General features: G+C 46.5%; 1 protein-coding gene across 2 annotated transcripts in view; it reads right to left on the bottom strand.

Annotated features, from left to right (window-relative positions):
- Positions 1-2,686: 2,686 nt before the first annotated feature.
- The window catches only part of PRTG (protogenin), a 132,171-nt gene continuing 120,191 nt past the window's right edge, over positions 2,687-14,666 (bottom strand). For both annotated transcript variants that reach the window (XM_060178201.1, XM_060178202.1), the window contains 4 exons: positions 9,473-9,593; positions 7,229-7,382; positions 5,117-5,221; positions 2,687-3,310 (listed from right to left, as the gene is read on the bottom strand). In XM_060178201.1, the coding sequence (XP_060034184.1) occupies positions 2,915-3,310; positions 5,117-5,221; positions 7,229-7,382; positions 9,473-9,593 (776 nt within the window). In that variant the 3' untranslated portion in view covers positions 2,687-2,914. The remainder of the gene's footprint in view (positions 3,311-5,116; positions 5,222-7,228; positions 7,383-9,472; positions 9,594-14,666) is intronic.

Raw genomic sequence — 14,666 nt, 5'->3', positions numbered from 1 at the left:
CAATTAACACTTGCCTAGGAATGAACCAGGGAAAGGCATGCAGTAACACTGCTATCAGAGAAGAGTGGGAACTTCCACATTCTAGCCACAGCTTCCTACTTCAAACTTCAAAGGAGTCTGGCCTGTTTTTTTTTTTTTTTTTTTAAGTTACTGTAGGCTAAATATCCAATTTGGGGGTGGGTAAGAATTCCTTTCCCCCCTTGACTAACAAGTACTTTCAACAATTTAAAATATTTTAATACTGTATAGTTGAAGACATACTTGCTGGGGGAATAAAAAAGTTAGGTTTGAAACTTCTTGGAACTCTGATAACAATCAGGTAGTTAAAATAACTAGCCTATTTAACTATCCAATTAATAGAAACCCTGTTCTGGGTTAGTAACTAATTGTAAAAAAGTTTATTACCTGTAACACAGATGTCTCTACTTTGCTCCATTTGGGTGGAAATTAGAGGCAATGTTCACTTTCTACTAAAATTCTTTGGTAATAGGATTGTTATGAAAAATAAATCTGCATAAGAAAATGAGAAGATGAAAAAAAAACACTTGGAAATAATTAGCAAATAGTTATAGACTAAAAATCTACAATAACTACGGGCCTATTCATCGAAACCCAAACAAATGAAATACTTTCTTCAAGGTTTCCAGATCATTTTTTAGGGTCTGGAAACAACTAGAATTAATATTGGCCTAGACACATCTTACATCACCATGATGGAGGATGTCCTGGCTTTAGATGTTTGTCTTTAATACAAGTTTAAAAAACAACATGAACTCGCTGACTTCTAGATACTGATGCAGTTGGCCCCATATATTTCTACTTATAAACCCTCAAACACCATACCCTGTCAGTCTGCTCATGCTTCCATGAGACAGCTCAAAAGTAACAATAATGTTCCCTGAGTACAGGAAAAAAAAATCATCATAACACTAGAATAACTTTAAAAAGGAGGTAGTATAAGACAGGAGCTATAGGCAGGAGCAGCACACTTATTTCTTCCTTGCCTCAGAATCATTTACCTAAAGCTCTGTTTTTTTTTTTTTTCTCTATAAAGTCCTTACTTACGTAACAGAACAAGGAACTCGGAAGTGGTTGGTGGCACTGAATGCCAGTGTGTTTATAAACATACCCAAGTTAGCACAAAACTGTTAACTGAAAAAAAAAAATCGTATTATTTCATCAGCAAACACCATGCTAGGAGACAACAGAGTTGGGGCTATTATCCTGTAACATTCTTTCGATTTCAGAACACCATTTAATATGACCAAATGTCTCTGGGGAAACCCATGAAGATTCCTTTTAAAGTCAGGCTCTACATAACTTCCAGATAATTTGAAAAAACAAACAAACAAATAAAACCTTCTGATGCGACTTGGGACCCCTACCTTGTCTACACTAAGTGTCCTATTCTCTATTGTCTCCGCTTGCTGGAAACTGAGAGGCCTTGGCATGTGGCTGAGAAAAGTTGGCTGTTCTCAAGCCAGCCAGAGGCCCAACTCACAGCTGGAGTGAGCACCCCCAATGCATTCATGGCACAGACAGGAGGCTCAGTCAAGAGTGCCATGCTCTCTTCAGAATCCAAGATGATCCCAGCAGGGTGACTGAGATCTGGATATTCATCCCCCTTAAGTGAACTAAACGCTTGGAGAAGACACCACACACCAACTAGCTATTGCTATCAAGTCCAAGAAACTCTTAAGGCAACTTTTTATCCGACTGTCCTGGACAGTTTCACGAATATTCAAAAAGTATAAGGCAAAGAATTCCATCATGTACATTGGAAGGCACTGTTACAGGGCTGATCTCAAGTTTCCTGGAGTTTCTTTTCGTGTCTCCTGTGGCAATTTTTCCTCATGAATATTGATGGAGGTTCTTCACTTCTTTGAGCCAAATGGAAATTAAAAGGAAAAAAAAAGATTCATTCTCTTCAAAACACCTGTTTTATGCCTGAAATTTCCCCGCTGACGGGAAGTAGTAAGAATGCTCAGCAAACTAAGCCATGCAGCCTTTGGCTACCATGGGCAAAGGGAAGGTAGGGAAGGCACCGTTACAGCAAGGCTGAGGTGTGGGGCGAGACAGATAAAGCGCTTCAGCTCTACTTCCCCAAACCTCGAGAGCAACAGTATTTCTTACAGTTGATGGAATCTTCTGATCGATCTGAGAGACACTTGGTTTTGGTCATGTATTGAGATCTTCTCAATGGTCTAACAGCCCTTGTGGCCAGAGTTGGGACATGAACTACCTCAGGCACATGTCAGTAAAATACAAACATGCATATATAGGCTTATATAGGTTTGTATATATACAAACATGGATATATAGGCTTATGGTGGTACTGGAAATTGGATGTGGGATCTCAGAGCCTCAGGCATGAAAGAATTTTTGCATGACCATTATTATACTGTCTCCACCCTGTCACAGTTTTAAAAAAAAAAAAATCAGAGCTTTAGAGAAACATTCTACCTATGGAGCTCCTCTGACCACACACATCTTTTTCTCACACATACACTATGGACACAGAACACTCCTAGGAAGTATCATTGGTTACGTAGCTGAGAAAACGGTCACAACACACCAGGTAACGATGTCATGTTTGGAGTCTGCCACCTGGCAGACTGAGGTAGATAGTCAGCAGGGGGGCCACTGAAAGGCTCCCCCTGTTCCAGTGACACATCTGACACACTTCATAATCCAGCCATAATCTCTCGACTGTCTTCTGTCTTCACATTATTGACGATGAGACATTCAACATACGTGAAGTTTCAAATAAAACCAAAAACCAAAACAAAGCAGAGAACACACAAGTCTTACTGGCCAAGACGCCCAGTAAGACGACAAGATGGCCCCGAAGGCTCTGGCTACCTGCTCATTGTCCTTCGAACAGATGCACAGCCAGGCGGCCACAGACGGCTGGCTAGTTGTTCCCTTCCTGGTGGAGCGTGGTGGATGCTGGGTGGACAGTGGGACACGATGTCTGCTCACCTTCTGTTGCCACCGTGGGGCCATCCCCCCGATTCACCATGGGGTTCCCAGCAGAGTCACTGCCCGAGGAGGAACTGGAAGGCAGGGGAGAGGTGCTAACAGCAGAGGACAGGTGGATCTCATCACCGGACTCGTGGGAGAACCTTCCAGAATCCCCCGTCTCACGGCTGCCTTCACTGTTTGCCGAATGCTCCGTATCTGGGATGACGTCAAATGACCCCGGGAAGCTGGGGGCCTGAGCGGGAGAGACGGGGGAGTCTTCACCGCCTATGAGCACAGTCGTGCCTGGCTGGTAGAAGCAGACAGCCTGAGTGAATCTTCTCTGAGGCTGGGTGGAAATACAAGAGACACCGTCACTGATGACACAGAGCTTTAGAGAGGGGACCTGCTCTTACAGAGTCTAGAGTCATGTCCTCCCTCTGCAGCACCATCGCTTCTGGGGAACTGTAAGCTGCGGGTTAGGAGAGGCTAATTATGCGGGCAAGAGCTAAGCTCCTACGGCTGCTCCCCTCCCCCCCCCCCCCCACCTTCCAGCAGAGAGTGAAAGAAACGACAGCATCCAAGCTTTCATGTGGGAGGCTCAAACCTGGGCCCTGCACATGACAAGGCGGTGTACTGTCCAGGGGGCAATTTCACGGCCCGGCTGTGATACATTTCTGGTCACACAAGCCTAACAATCTTTAAAGTCCCCCAACACTTAGAGTAGAGGCAACCCTTTGCATCCGTCCCCTCCCCCTCAGTCAACTTGCTTACAGTCTGGGGTCTGCAGTGGTCAGTCTTTCCTGGTAGCTCAGGGTAGAAGGCAGGACTCAAACCTCGACTGAGTCTACTCCCATCACAGGACTGTCCACTCATACGCACTCTCAGCGCACACACACTACTCAGAATGGGGCACCGTGAGAACTTCAGCTCATCTCTGGAATGTGGAAGGAAGCGGGAGGAAAGCTCCTGGGTGTGTGTTTGTGTGTGTGTGCATGCGTGTGCGTGAGTGCGTGTGTGCGTGAGTGTGTGTGTGTGAGTGTGTGTGTGTGTGATTGTGTATGAGAGTGTGTGTGAGAGTGTGTGTGAGAGTGTGTGTGTGAGTTTGAGTGTGTGTGTGTGTGTGTGTGTGTGCGTGCTGACCTCTCACAGCACAACAGGGTTAGAAATTCCTTTGTCGAGGGAGTTGGGTGGTAGCGCAGTGGGTTAACCACACATGGCACAAAGCACAAGGACCGGCGTAAGGAGCCCGGTTCAAGCCCCCGGCTCCCCACCTGCAGGGGAGTCGCTTCACAGGTGGTGAAGCAGGTCTGCAGGTGTCTGTCTTTCTCTCCCCCTCTCTCCATTTCTCTCTGTCCTATCCAACAACAATGGCAACAACAATAATAACTACAACAAGAAAACATCAAGGACAACAAAAGGGAATAATAAATAAATATAAAAAAAAAGAACTTTGTCTCCGTACCCATGAGCATCACAAGGAAGGATGCAGCAGCAGAGGTCCGAGTCAAGGACTAGCTCTTCTGAAGACAGCAAACCATCAGAGCACAACCAAGGCCTCCCATCTATCATCACATCCTGTCTGGGCCAGTGGTTCCCCTCCACTGGGCGGAAGACACCTGGGTACCACCAGCACCAGCAAGGAGGCAGATGCTCTGTAATGCCCATGTCCACGTGTGTGTGCTCACACAAACACACACTCACACTCGTTCACACTCACTCACACACATACTCACACAACTCACACTCACTCTCAAACACACTCACACTTACACACACTGATACACTCACACTCACACACTCACACACACACTCACTTATACACATACACACTCACACACACACTGATACACACACTCACTCACACACACTCACACACACTCACACACACCCACTCACTCACTCACTCACTCACTCACTCACTCACTCACACTCCCTCGCAACACCATTCCCCTTCCTTTGAAAGCCACCGTGCAGACTACTAATCCAGCACCATTCCCGCCGTCACTCACCATGCCCTTCCAGTTCAGTTCCAACTCAGGAAGGTCCCCCTCCACCTCCCAGCGACCACGGCCACTCAAATCAAGCACTCCTTCCCGGTTCCCTCTTTTTCAATGGTCACGTCATCAACCACAGGCCGCCACAGGTGGGTTACCTGCTCCACTTTCATCTTGTTTGCATCTTGGAAAAAAAGCCACTTTTTCTTGGATTTGTTCTTGGTTATGGGGCCATAGCTATTAATGATCAGGTCGGTTCCTCCCTAGGAAAAGTAAGAGGAAGAAAATGTGAATTGTATAGACTTCAGTCGGCCTTACGGAGTAAACCAAATCTCTAGCAAAAGAAAAATAGTCACAGGTATCATATCACTAATTCATCTGCACAAGCAGAAAAATCAGGGTACTTATTAGTGACCAAAAAGACTGTCACACTCACGATCTGGGTTTAAGCCCTGCCTCTGGGGTGTGGGGGACACTTCAGTACTGTGGTGACTTTCTCCCTGTCTCTCTGTCTCTCGGTCACTTGTATTGGGTGGGTTCATGGTTCAGTGTAGCCACTGGTAAATGGGACAACATCTCACCCTGTGGAAGTTCTCTGCAGAAAACTCTCGCCCACCTTAAGTTCTTTCCCATCCTCAGGACCAGGACCCCCAAGGGTCTCTTCAGCCCCTCCTCCCCTTCTTTCCCCACAGGCCTCTGCTTTGAGGCAGAGCACCACACCCAACCCAACTTTCAATTTTTGTGTTCTTTCTCCCTCTTTGTCCCTGTTTATTTAGTCCTGCTTCTAAATGAGATGATTTGCTGCGTATCCTTCTCTTTTCGGTTCATCTCACTTAACGTGACTACGCCTTCAAGTTCCATCCAAGATGATGCAAAGGAGATGGCTTCCTCATTCTGAACAGCTGAGTAGTGCTCCCTAGTGTTTCTCTCAGTGCACAGTGGCCTCCTTAACCCAAATTATTATTTAGTTCTTCCTGAGAGAAAAGAGATAGGCAGCTAGGGAGAGAGAGAGAGAGGAAGGGGAGAAACACCAAGGTACCGTTCCCATTCATGCAGCTGACATGAGGTCTGGGAGGTGGCACGGCAGATAAAAGCACTGGATTAAAGCACGAGGTCTGAGTTCAATCCCCGGCAGCACGTGTATCAGGTTCTCTTTCTCTCTCTCCTCCTGTCTCTCTCATAAATAAATACAAAATAAAGTATTAAAAAGTACATATGTGATATTATTTATTTTTTTTACTCAGATGCTTCCTATTAAAAAAAAAGTTTCATTCATCCCTGAAATAATCTGGTACTCAATTCAGTAAAAAAAAAAAAAAAAAGGTGGTGGTGTTGCACCTGCTTAAGTGCACATATTACAAAGCTCAAGGACACGGGTTCAAGCCCCCCACTCCCCACCTGCAGGAAAGGGACACTTCACGAGTGGGAAGCAGGTCTGCGGGTGTCCTCTCTCAATTTCTCTCTGTCTTATCTACAAACAAACAAACAAACAAAAAACGACCAGAGAGTGGTGGATTCATAGTGCTGGCACCAAGTCCCAGCAATAACCCTGGTGGCAATAAAAATAAACAAACAAAAAGGAAAAAATAAAGCACAGTTAGTGTAAAATAGACGTATAGAGTTTGTCCATCTAGTGAATACAGAACAGTTCAATTCAGATTACGGTAAATACCAATGAATGACCTTAGCGATCTTATCTGAGATACTTTTGTCTCGTCTAAGTCCAGCTACTTTAATTTGGCCTGCTTTTTCAACATTCTCCGTCTCCAATACCTTTACTCAAATTCTACCCTTCCTTTATCATCCCTATTTTCTTCTCAAAGATTTTATGGAAAAAAGAATCACAGTGAAATACCTTATGTTCCACCAAGTGGACTATGGATCTAATACACTAGATATGCAACTTTATTTATTTATTTATTCCCTTTTGTTGCCCTTGTTGTTTTATTGTTGTAGTTATTACTGATTTCACTGTTGTGGGATAGGACAGAGAGACATGGAGAGAGGAGGGGAAGACAGAGAGGGGGAGAGAAAGACAGACACCTGCAGACCTGCTGCACCGCCTGGGAAGCGACTCCCCTGCAGGTGGGGAGCCGGGGGCTCGAACCGGGATCCTGACGCCGGTCCTTGGGCTTTGCGCCAGCTGCGCTTAACCCGCTGCGCTATCGCCCGGCTCCCGACGTGCAACTTTTTTTGGTGAGTAACCTTTCCACCCAAAGGGAAGGTGGAAAGAGAGAAGGATGCACAGTGGTTAGCCTCAGCTCAGGTACCTTTGCATCAATGAAACTGTTAGACATTAAGGGTTCTTCATTTTCCGCATCCCCGTCCACGTTTTTCCCTCCTTCATTCCCACTGGCCAGGGAGGCGCTGGGACAAGGTGATGGCTGAGTCCCATTCTGTGTTGTCTTGGAAGCAGATGACTTTCTGAAATATTGCAAGAAAAGGAGATCTCATTTCAGATATCATGTAGGGAAACATGCCAAGTGTGGCTAAAAATCACCACTTTGGAAATGGCGGGTTTTTTTTTTTCTTGCCTCCAGGGTTATCGCTGGGGCTCAGTGCCTGTACCACAAATCCACTGCTCCTGGCAGCCACCTTTTTTCCATTTGTTGTTGTTGTTCGATAGAGCAGAGAGAAACTGAGAAGTGGGGAAGACAGACAGGGGGAGGGAAAGAAAGACACCTGCTGCTTGCAAAAGGGCCACCCTGCAGGCTGGAAGCCGGGGGCTAGAACCGGGATCCCTGTGCGGGTGCTTGAGCGCAGTGCTATGTGCGCTTGGCCTGGACCACGACCACCCAGCCCCATAAACAGACGTTTCAGATATTCATTCCTCGAATATCTACAGAAGCTGAGCAACAGATCTTTAACTCAATCAAAGCAGCAAATGGTCATGATTTGAGGAAGCTTCTTTATGTCTTTTTGCCACAATATCTTCTTATATTTATATAAAAAATAATAATAATCCAAATTGGGGGTTAAAATTTTACAGGCACCTATTAAAGAGAAAGGAGAGGGAGTCGGGTGGTAGCGCAGCGGGTTAAGCGCACGTGGTGCAAAACGCAAGGACGGCACAAGGATCCCGGTTCGAGCCCCCGGCTCCCCACCTGCAGGGGAGTTGCTTCCCAGGCGGTGAAGCAGGTCTGCAGGTGTCTGTCTTTCTCTCCCCATATCTGTCTTCCCCTCCTCTCTCCATTTCTTTCTGTCCTATCCAACAATGACGACACCGATAACAACAATAATAATAACTACAACAATAAAACAAGGGCAACAAAAGGGAATAAATAAATATTTAAAAATGAATGAATGAATGAATGAATAAATAAATAAATAAGAAGGAAAGAAAAGGTCACTGGGAATGGGGGAATCATCGTACAGGCCCCAAGCTCCAATGATAACCCTGGTAGAAATAAAAATAAATAAGTGAAATGAAGTAAAATAAAATTCTGAGAAAGCTGTGGTCTGGGAGGTGGCAGAACTCAGCTGAGAGTACCTGACTTGTGAGCATGAAGTCATGAGTTCAAATGCCAGATCACCTATGCCAGAGCAGTGTTTCTTCCTTCTTCTACTAATGAAAAATTCTTTGCTGGGGGATTGAATCTGGGACCTCAGAGCTTCAAGCATGAAAGTCTTTTTAAAATTTTTTAAATTTATTTTTCCCTCCAGGGTTATTGCTGGGCTCGGTGCCTGCACCATGAATCTACCGCTCCTGGAGGCCATTTTTCCCCCGTTTGTTGTAGCCTTGTTGTGGTTATTATTATTACCATTGTTGATGTCGTCATTGTTGGATAGGACAAAGAGGAATGGAGAGAGGAGGGGAAGACAGAGAGGGGGAGAGAAAGACAGACACCTGCAGACCTGCTTCACTGCCCATGAAGCGACTCCCCTGCAGGTGGGGAGCTGGGGGCTTGAACCGAGATCCTTACACCGGTCCTTGCGCCTTGAGCCACATGCGCTTAACCCACTGTGCCACCGCCTGACTCCCATGAAAGTCTTTTTGAATCAACATTAAGCCGTCTCCCCATCCTTCCCAGTAAGTCCCTATGCTTCATGCATGAAAGTTTCTGGCATAAACTCCTGTGCTGTCTCCCTGATCAAAACATTTCCTTTGAAAGGAGATATCAGTTTTTCTACGAGGCACTCAATTTCAATTTGCTTCTAGTGGTCATCAAGAACTGTTAACTAGGGAGGGCGCAGCGGGTTAAGCGCACGTGGCACAAAGCACAAGGACCCGCGTCAGGATCCCGGTTCGAGCCCCCAGCTCCCCACCTGCAGGGGAGTCGCTTCCCAGGCGGTGAAGCAGGTCTGCAGGTGTCTGTCTTTCTCTCCCCCTCTCTGTCTTCCCCTCCTCTCTCCATTTCTCTCTACAACTACAACAATAAAACAACAAGGGCAACAAAAGGGAAAAATAAATAAATAAATGTAAAAAAAAAAAAAAAAGAGAGAGAGAGAGAAACAGAAAACTGCTAACCGAGTCGCTCTCTGACTCCCCAGCACCTTGGGCAGTGGGAACTCACCTCGCTTTACTGCGGCAGATCAGGATGAGTGCACAGATGAGGATGCAGGCCAAGGCGATGCCCACACCTACCGTGATGCCTGTCATGGACTTCTGGTCCAGGTGGTAGTACCCTGAGTAAACTGAAAGGGGGAGAACTGGTCAGAGTCACTCGGGACAGCAAAGGACCCCACCCACTGGAAGGCACCGGAACACTTCCTCCTCTAGGTCCTAGAGAGCCTCTTGACATTGTCTGTATCTTAACAGAAAAGAGACATATTCCAGTCTTTTCTCAGGAATCACAAAGACTGGTTTACCTCCCAATGTTGAAGATAAGAACGATGAATCTTAGCATATTATTAAATCAGACATGAAACATCAGTTTAGAACTTTTTTTTTTTTTTTTGCTTCCAGAGTTATTGCTGGGGCTCAGTGCTTGAACTATGAGTCCACTGCTCCTGGAGGCCATTTTCCCCCATTTTGTTGCCCTTGTGGTTATTATTGTTATTGTTGATTGTTGTTTTCGACGGGCTGGCTTCACCGGCAGGTAACAGACGACCCGGGACTCATGGCTGGGTTGTACGCAGTATCTCTTTATTTATGCAGGACGCAGCACAATCTAAGCCGAGCTAAGCTAAACTAAAAAACTACAAACAATCTTGTCCTTATAAATATACTAGCCCAGTAGGGTGGGAACAGGACGCCACGCAGAGAGGGTGGAGAGAAAAGTGACTGCTGAAAATCAGGGTGTGACAAGGAGAGGGGGCGGAGCAGGCAAGAATTCTACCACTGAACCACCAATGCCCTGGAGGGAGGGTGGTGCTTGTTAACAGCGGTTATGTAAATAGAATGAAGTGGTTATGTAAATAGAATAGTGTTAAGCAGGGGGGATTAAACTAATGAAACAGAAGGGGTTTTTAGAAGCATACCAACAGCTGATGTTTGTTGTTGGAAAGGACAAAGAGAAATGGAGAGAGGAGGGGAAGACAGAGAGGGGGAGAGAAAGACAGACACCTGCAGACCTGCCTCACCGCCTGTGAAGTGACTCCCCTGCAGGTGGGGAGCCGGGGGCTCGAACCAGGATCCTGATGCCAGTCCTTGTGCTTTGTGCCACATGCGCTTAACCCGCTGTGCCACCAACTGACACCCTGCAACTTTTTTTTTTTAAACCAACAGCATTGCTCACTTCTAGCTTGTAGATATGCTGAGGAGTGAAGCTGAGAGCCCAGTGACTCCGGCATAAAAGTATTTCTACATAACATTATGCTTCCCACTCTATAATTTTAAATTCCTTATTAATTATTAATAAAATTTATTGATTAATGAGAGACAGAATACCAGATCATCACTCAGACACATGCAACAGTAGAGATCAAACTCAGGGCTTTATGCCTGAAAGTCTAATGCTTCATCCACTGCACACCTCCTGGACCACCCTAATTTATAATACTAGAAGATAAACGGCGGTATGGGAAGACAGCATGGTGGCTATGCAAAAGACGTTCATGTTGGAGGGCTCTAAGGTCCCACGTTTAATCCCAATCACCGCCTAAAGCTAGAGCCAAGTCTGTATCATTAAAAAAAATAAAATAGGGAGTCAGGTGGTAGTGCAGCAGGTTAAGTGCAGGTGGCGAAAAACGCAAGGACCGAATGAACGATCCTGGTTTGAGCCCCTGGCTCCCCACCTGCAGGTGAAGCAGGTCTGCAGGTGTCTGTCTTTCTCTCCCCCTCTGTCTTCCCTTCCTCTCTCCATTTCTCTCTGTCCTATCCAACAATGACGACATGAATAATGAAAACAATAAAATAACAACAAGGGCAACAAAAGGGAATAAATAAATAAACATTAAAGATAATAAAATAAAATAAAAATACATTATTTTAGGGGGTCAGGTGGTAGTACAGCAGGTTAAGTGCACGTGAAGCAAAGCGCAAGGACCGGCGGAAGGTTCCGGGTTCGAGCCCCCAGCTCCCCACCTGCAGAGGAGTTGCTTCACAGGCGGTGAAGCAGGTCTGCAGGTGTCTGTCTTTCCCTCCCCCTCTGTCTTCTCCTCCTCTCTCCATTTCTCTGTCCTATCCAACAACGAATGACATCAACAACAACAATAATAGCCACAACAAGGCTACAACAACAAGGGCAACAAAAGGGGGAAAAATGGCCTCCAGGAGCAGTGGATTCATGGTGCAGGCACTGAGCTCCGGCAGTAACCTTGGAGGCAAAAAAAAAAACAAAACCCATTATTTTAAAAAAAGAAAAGACAAAAGACATAGCTATCCTTTGCTGGACTAAAGGATAGTTTACATAGTGTAACCTTAAAACCAGGTGTGTCTGCTGAAGCTCCATCTCCCATTTCTCCACCTGCACCTACCCGCAGTGCTTCTCTGACTTGAAGGTCGCCAGCGGGTAAGCTCAGGTTCAGATGCACAGGGCCAGGTGTGGCCTGGGATTCTGCTTATCTACCCAACTCTAGTGCTGCGCACACTACTGGCCTCTAGACGTGTTTGAGAAATAGCCACAGGCTCCTTTAACCAGAGCACTGCACAGCTCTGGCATCTGGTGATACAGGGGACAGAACCTGACACCTTGGAGCCTCAGGCTTGAGCATCTTGTTTGCATGACCGTGATGCTATCTACACCCACCCACTCCCAGCCTTGCTCTGTTTCCCCAGATGATACCGTAGTCAACATGGCTACTTCCTGTCTGCGTCTGAATCTGCCTGCCCTGCCCTTCTGTCTCCCCTCTTTCTGCTTGTGTCTCCCCACCACCCAGAGAAGGAAAAGGCGGTGTCTCGTCTTATATACTGGGACGGGTGCCCGGCTTTCTTCAGAGCGAAGTTGCTATGAGAGGAGTGGCAGAAGGTTTCTGATGGGCTTTCCAGAGAGAAGAAACACAGTCTCTCTCCAGAGGCCATTTTTCATGGTGTAAACCTTTCCTGGAAAATAGGTCCTTCTCAGCTTTAACACCACAGTTGCCTCAGACCTCTCACTGGGTCAGTCACGTGTGTGTGTATGTGTGTGTGTGTGTGTGTGTGGGGGGGTGTCTGCCCGTGTTTGCACAGCTGGCACAGCTAACTAACTCTGAGGTGGGTTCATTTCTCACAGAAGCTCCACGAAACGCCCTGCAATGCCATGGCAGCAGCATGGCCTCCCCGCCAGCAGCAAAGCACCCAGGAAGCGACAGGCTGGAGGAGTCACTCGCAGGAGCAAACCCGATGCCAGGGAGGTGAAGGGACCTAGTACTGCAGGCCGGGCACTGTGGCACTTGGCAAAATCAGACATTTTTCAGAAGTCCACTGACCTTCTGGTGTACAAATTCCACATTTAACTTCTGATGTGGCAGACTGTAGGACTTCGAATCAGAGCGATGTTTCCAGAGTACGGCTAGTGGTGTTTTGTGGAAGCCGAGGGGAGGCCTATCTGGTCGGCTGGTTTTTGTTTTTATTCATTTATTTATGTATCTATTTATTTTCACTACAGCGCTGCTCAGCTCCGGCTTATAGTGGTGATGGGGATTGAACCTGGAGCTTTGGAGCCTCAAGCATGAGTCTTTTTGCCCAACCATTATGCTGTCTTTTCAGCCCAGATAATCTTTTCCCCTGGGGGGTTGAAAGGTCTATAATTTTGAGGGGGAAACGGGACAGAAATCAGATATTAACAGCTTCCCTGTTTTCATTTGTCTGTGAATTTTTTTTTTTCCTCCAGGGTTATTGCTGGGCTCGGTGCCTGCACCATGAATCCACCGCTCCTGGAGGCCATTTTTTCCCCTTTTTTTGTTGCCCTAGTTGTTGCAGCCTCGTTGCGGTATTATTGCCATTGTTGACGTTGCTTTGTTGTTGGATAGGATAGAGAGAAATGGAGAGAGGAGGGAAAGACAGAGAGAGAGAGGGGAGAGAAAGACAGACACCTACAGACCTGCTTCACCGCCCGTGAAGCGACTCCCCTGCAGGTGGGGAGCCGAGGGCTCGAACCGGGATCCTTACGCCGGTCCCTGCGCTTTGTGCCACCTGCGCTTAACCCACTGCGCCACCGCCTGACTCCCCTGTGAATTTTTAATGGAAGTGAGGGCACATATACAGCTTTATTGGGAGCCAAGCAGTGGTCCATGTGGTTAAATGCACACACTACAGAGAGCAAGGACCCGGGTTCAACCCCCCAGTCCCCACCTGCCGGGGAAAGCTTCACAAGTGGTGAGGGAGGGCTGCAGGTGTCTCTCTGTCTCCCTCTCTACCTCCCCCTCCATTCTCAATTTTCTGTCTCTATCAAATAATAAATTAAATGATGATTTAAAAAAGTAAAGTATTACTGTAAGACACAATGTCTCAGTGAACAAAATTTAGTAGCTCAATTTTACAATTATTATAAATAAAGCTGTTAAACTTTTCTGGACAATGCCAGCATTTGGATATATATTTTTTAATTTATAAAAAGGAAATACTGACAAAACCATAGGATAAGAGGGGTACAACTCCACACAATTCCCACCACCAGAACTCCGTATCCCATCCCCTTCCCTGGTAGCTTTCCTATTCTTTATCCCTCTGGGAGTATGGACCCAGGGTCATTGTGGATGCAGAAGGTGGAAGGTCTGGCTTCTGTAACTGCTTCCCCGCTGAACATGGGTGTTGACAGGTCGGTCCATACTCCCAGCCTGCCTCTCTCTTTCCCTAGTGGGGAAGGGCTCTGGGGAATGGGAGTATTCCCTTTTGTTGTGCTTGTTGTTTTATTATTATAGTTATTATTGTTGTTATTGATGTCGTCGTTGTTGGACAGGACAGAGAGAAATGGAGAGAGGAGTGGAAGACAGAGAGGGGGAGAGACAGACAGACACCTGCAGACCTGCTTCACCGCCTGTGAAGTGACTACCCTGCAGGTGGGGAGCCGGGGCTCGAACTGGGATCCTTACGCCGGTCCTTGTGCTTTGTGCCACCTGCGCTTAACCCACTGCGCCACCGCCCGACTCCCAGCATTTGAATATTTTAAAAACAAGTAAGATTATTATTTTTCTTCCTTGTTTTTTACCAGAGCACTGCTTAGCTACAGTTTCTGATGGTGCTAAGGACTGAACTTGGGGTCTTTGGTATGTCACGTCAGGCACTTCTTTTCGCGTGATCATTATGCTACCTCCCCAGCAGGAGGACATTTCTTCTTATTAATGGCAACTAAATGATGTCTGTAGCACTTTTACCATACAGTACATTCCACCTACTCACTGCACTCC

The sequence above is a fragment of the Erinaceus europaeus genome, chromosome 18 (assembly GCF_950295315.1).
Source record: "Erinaceus europaeus chromosome 18, mEriEur2.1, whole genome shotgun sequence".
Classification (NCBI taxonomy): Eukaryota; Metazoa; Chordata; class Mammalia; order Eulipotyphla; family Erinaceidae; genus Erinaceus; species Erinaceus europaeus.
This window is presented reverse-complemented; position numbering and strand designations above follow the sequence as displayed.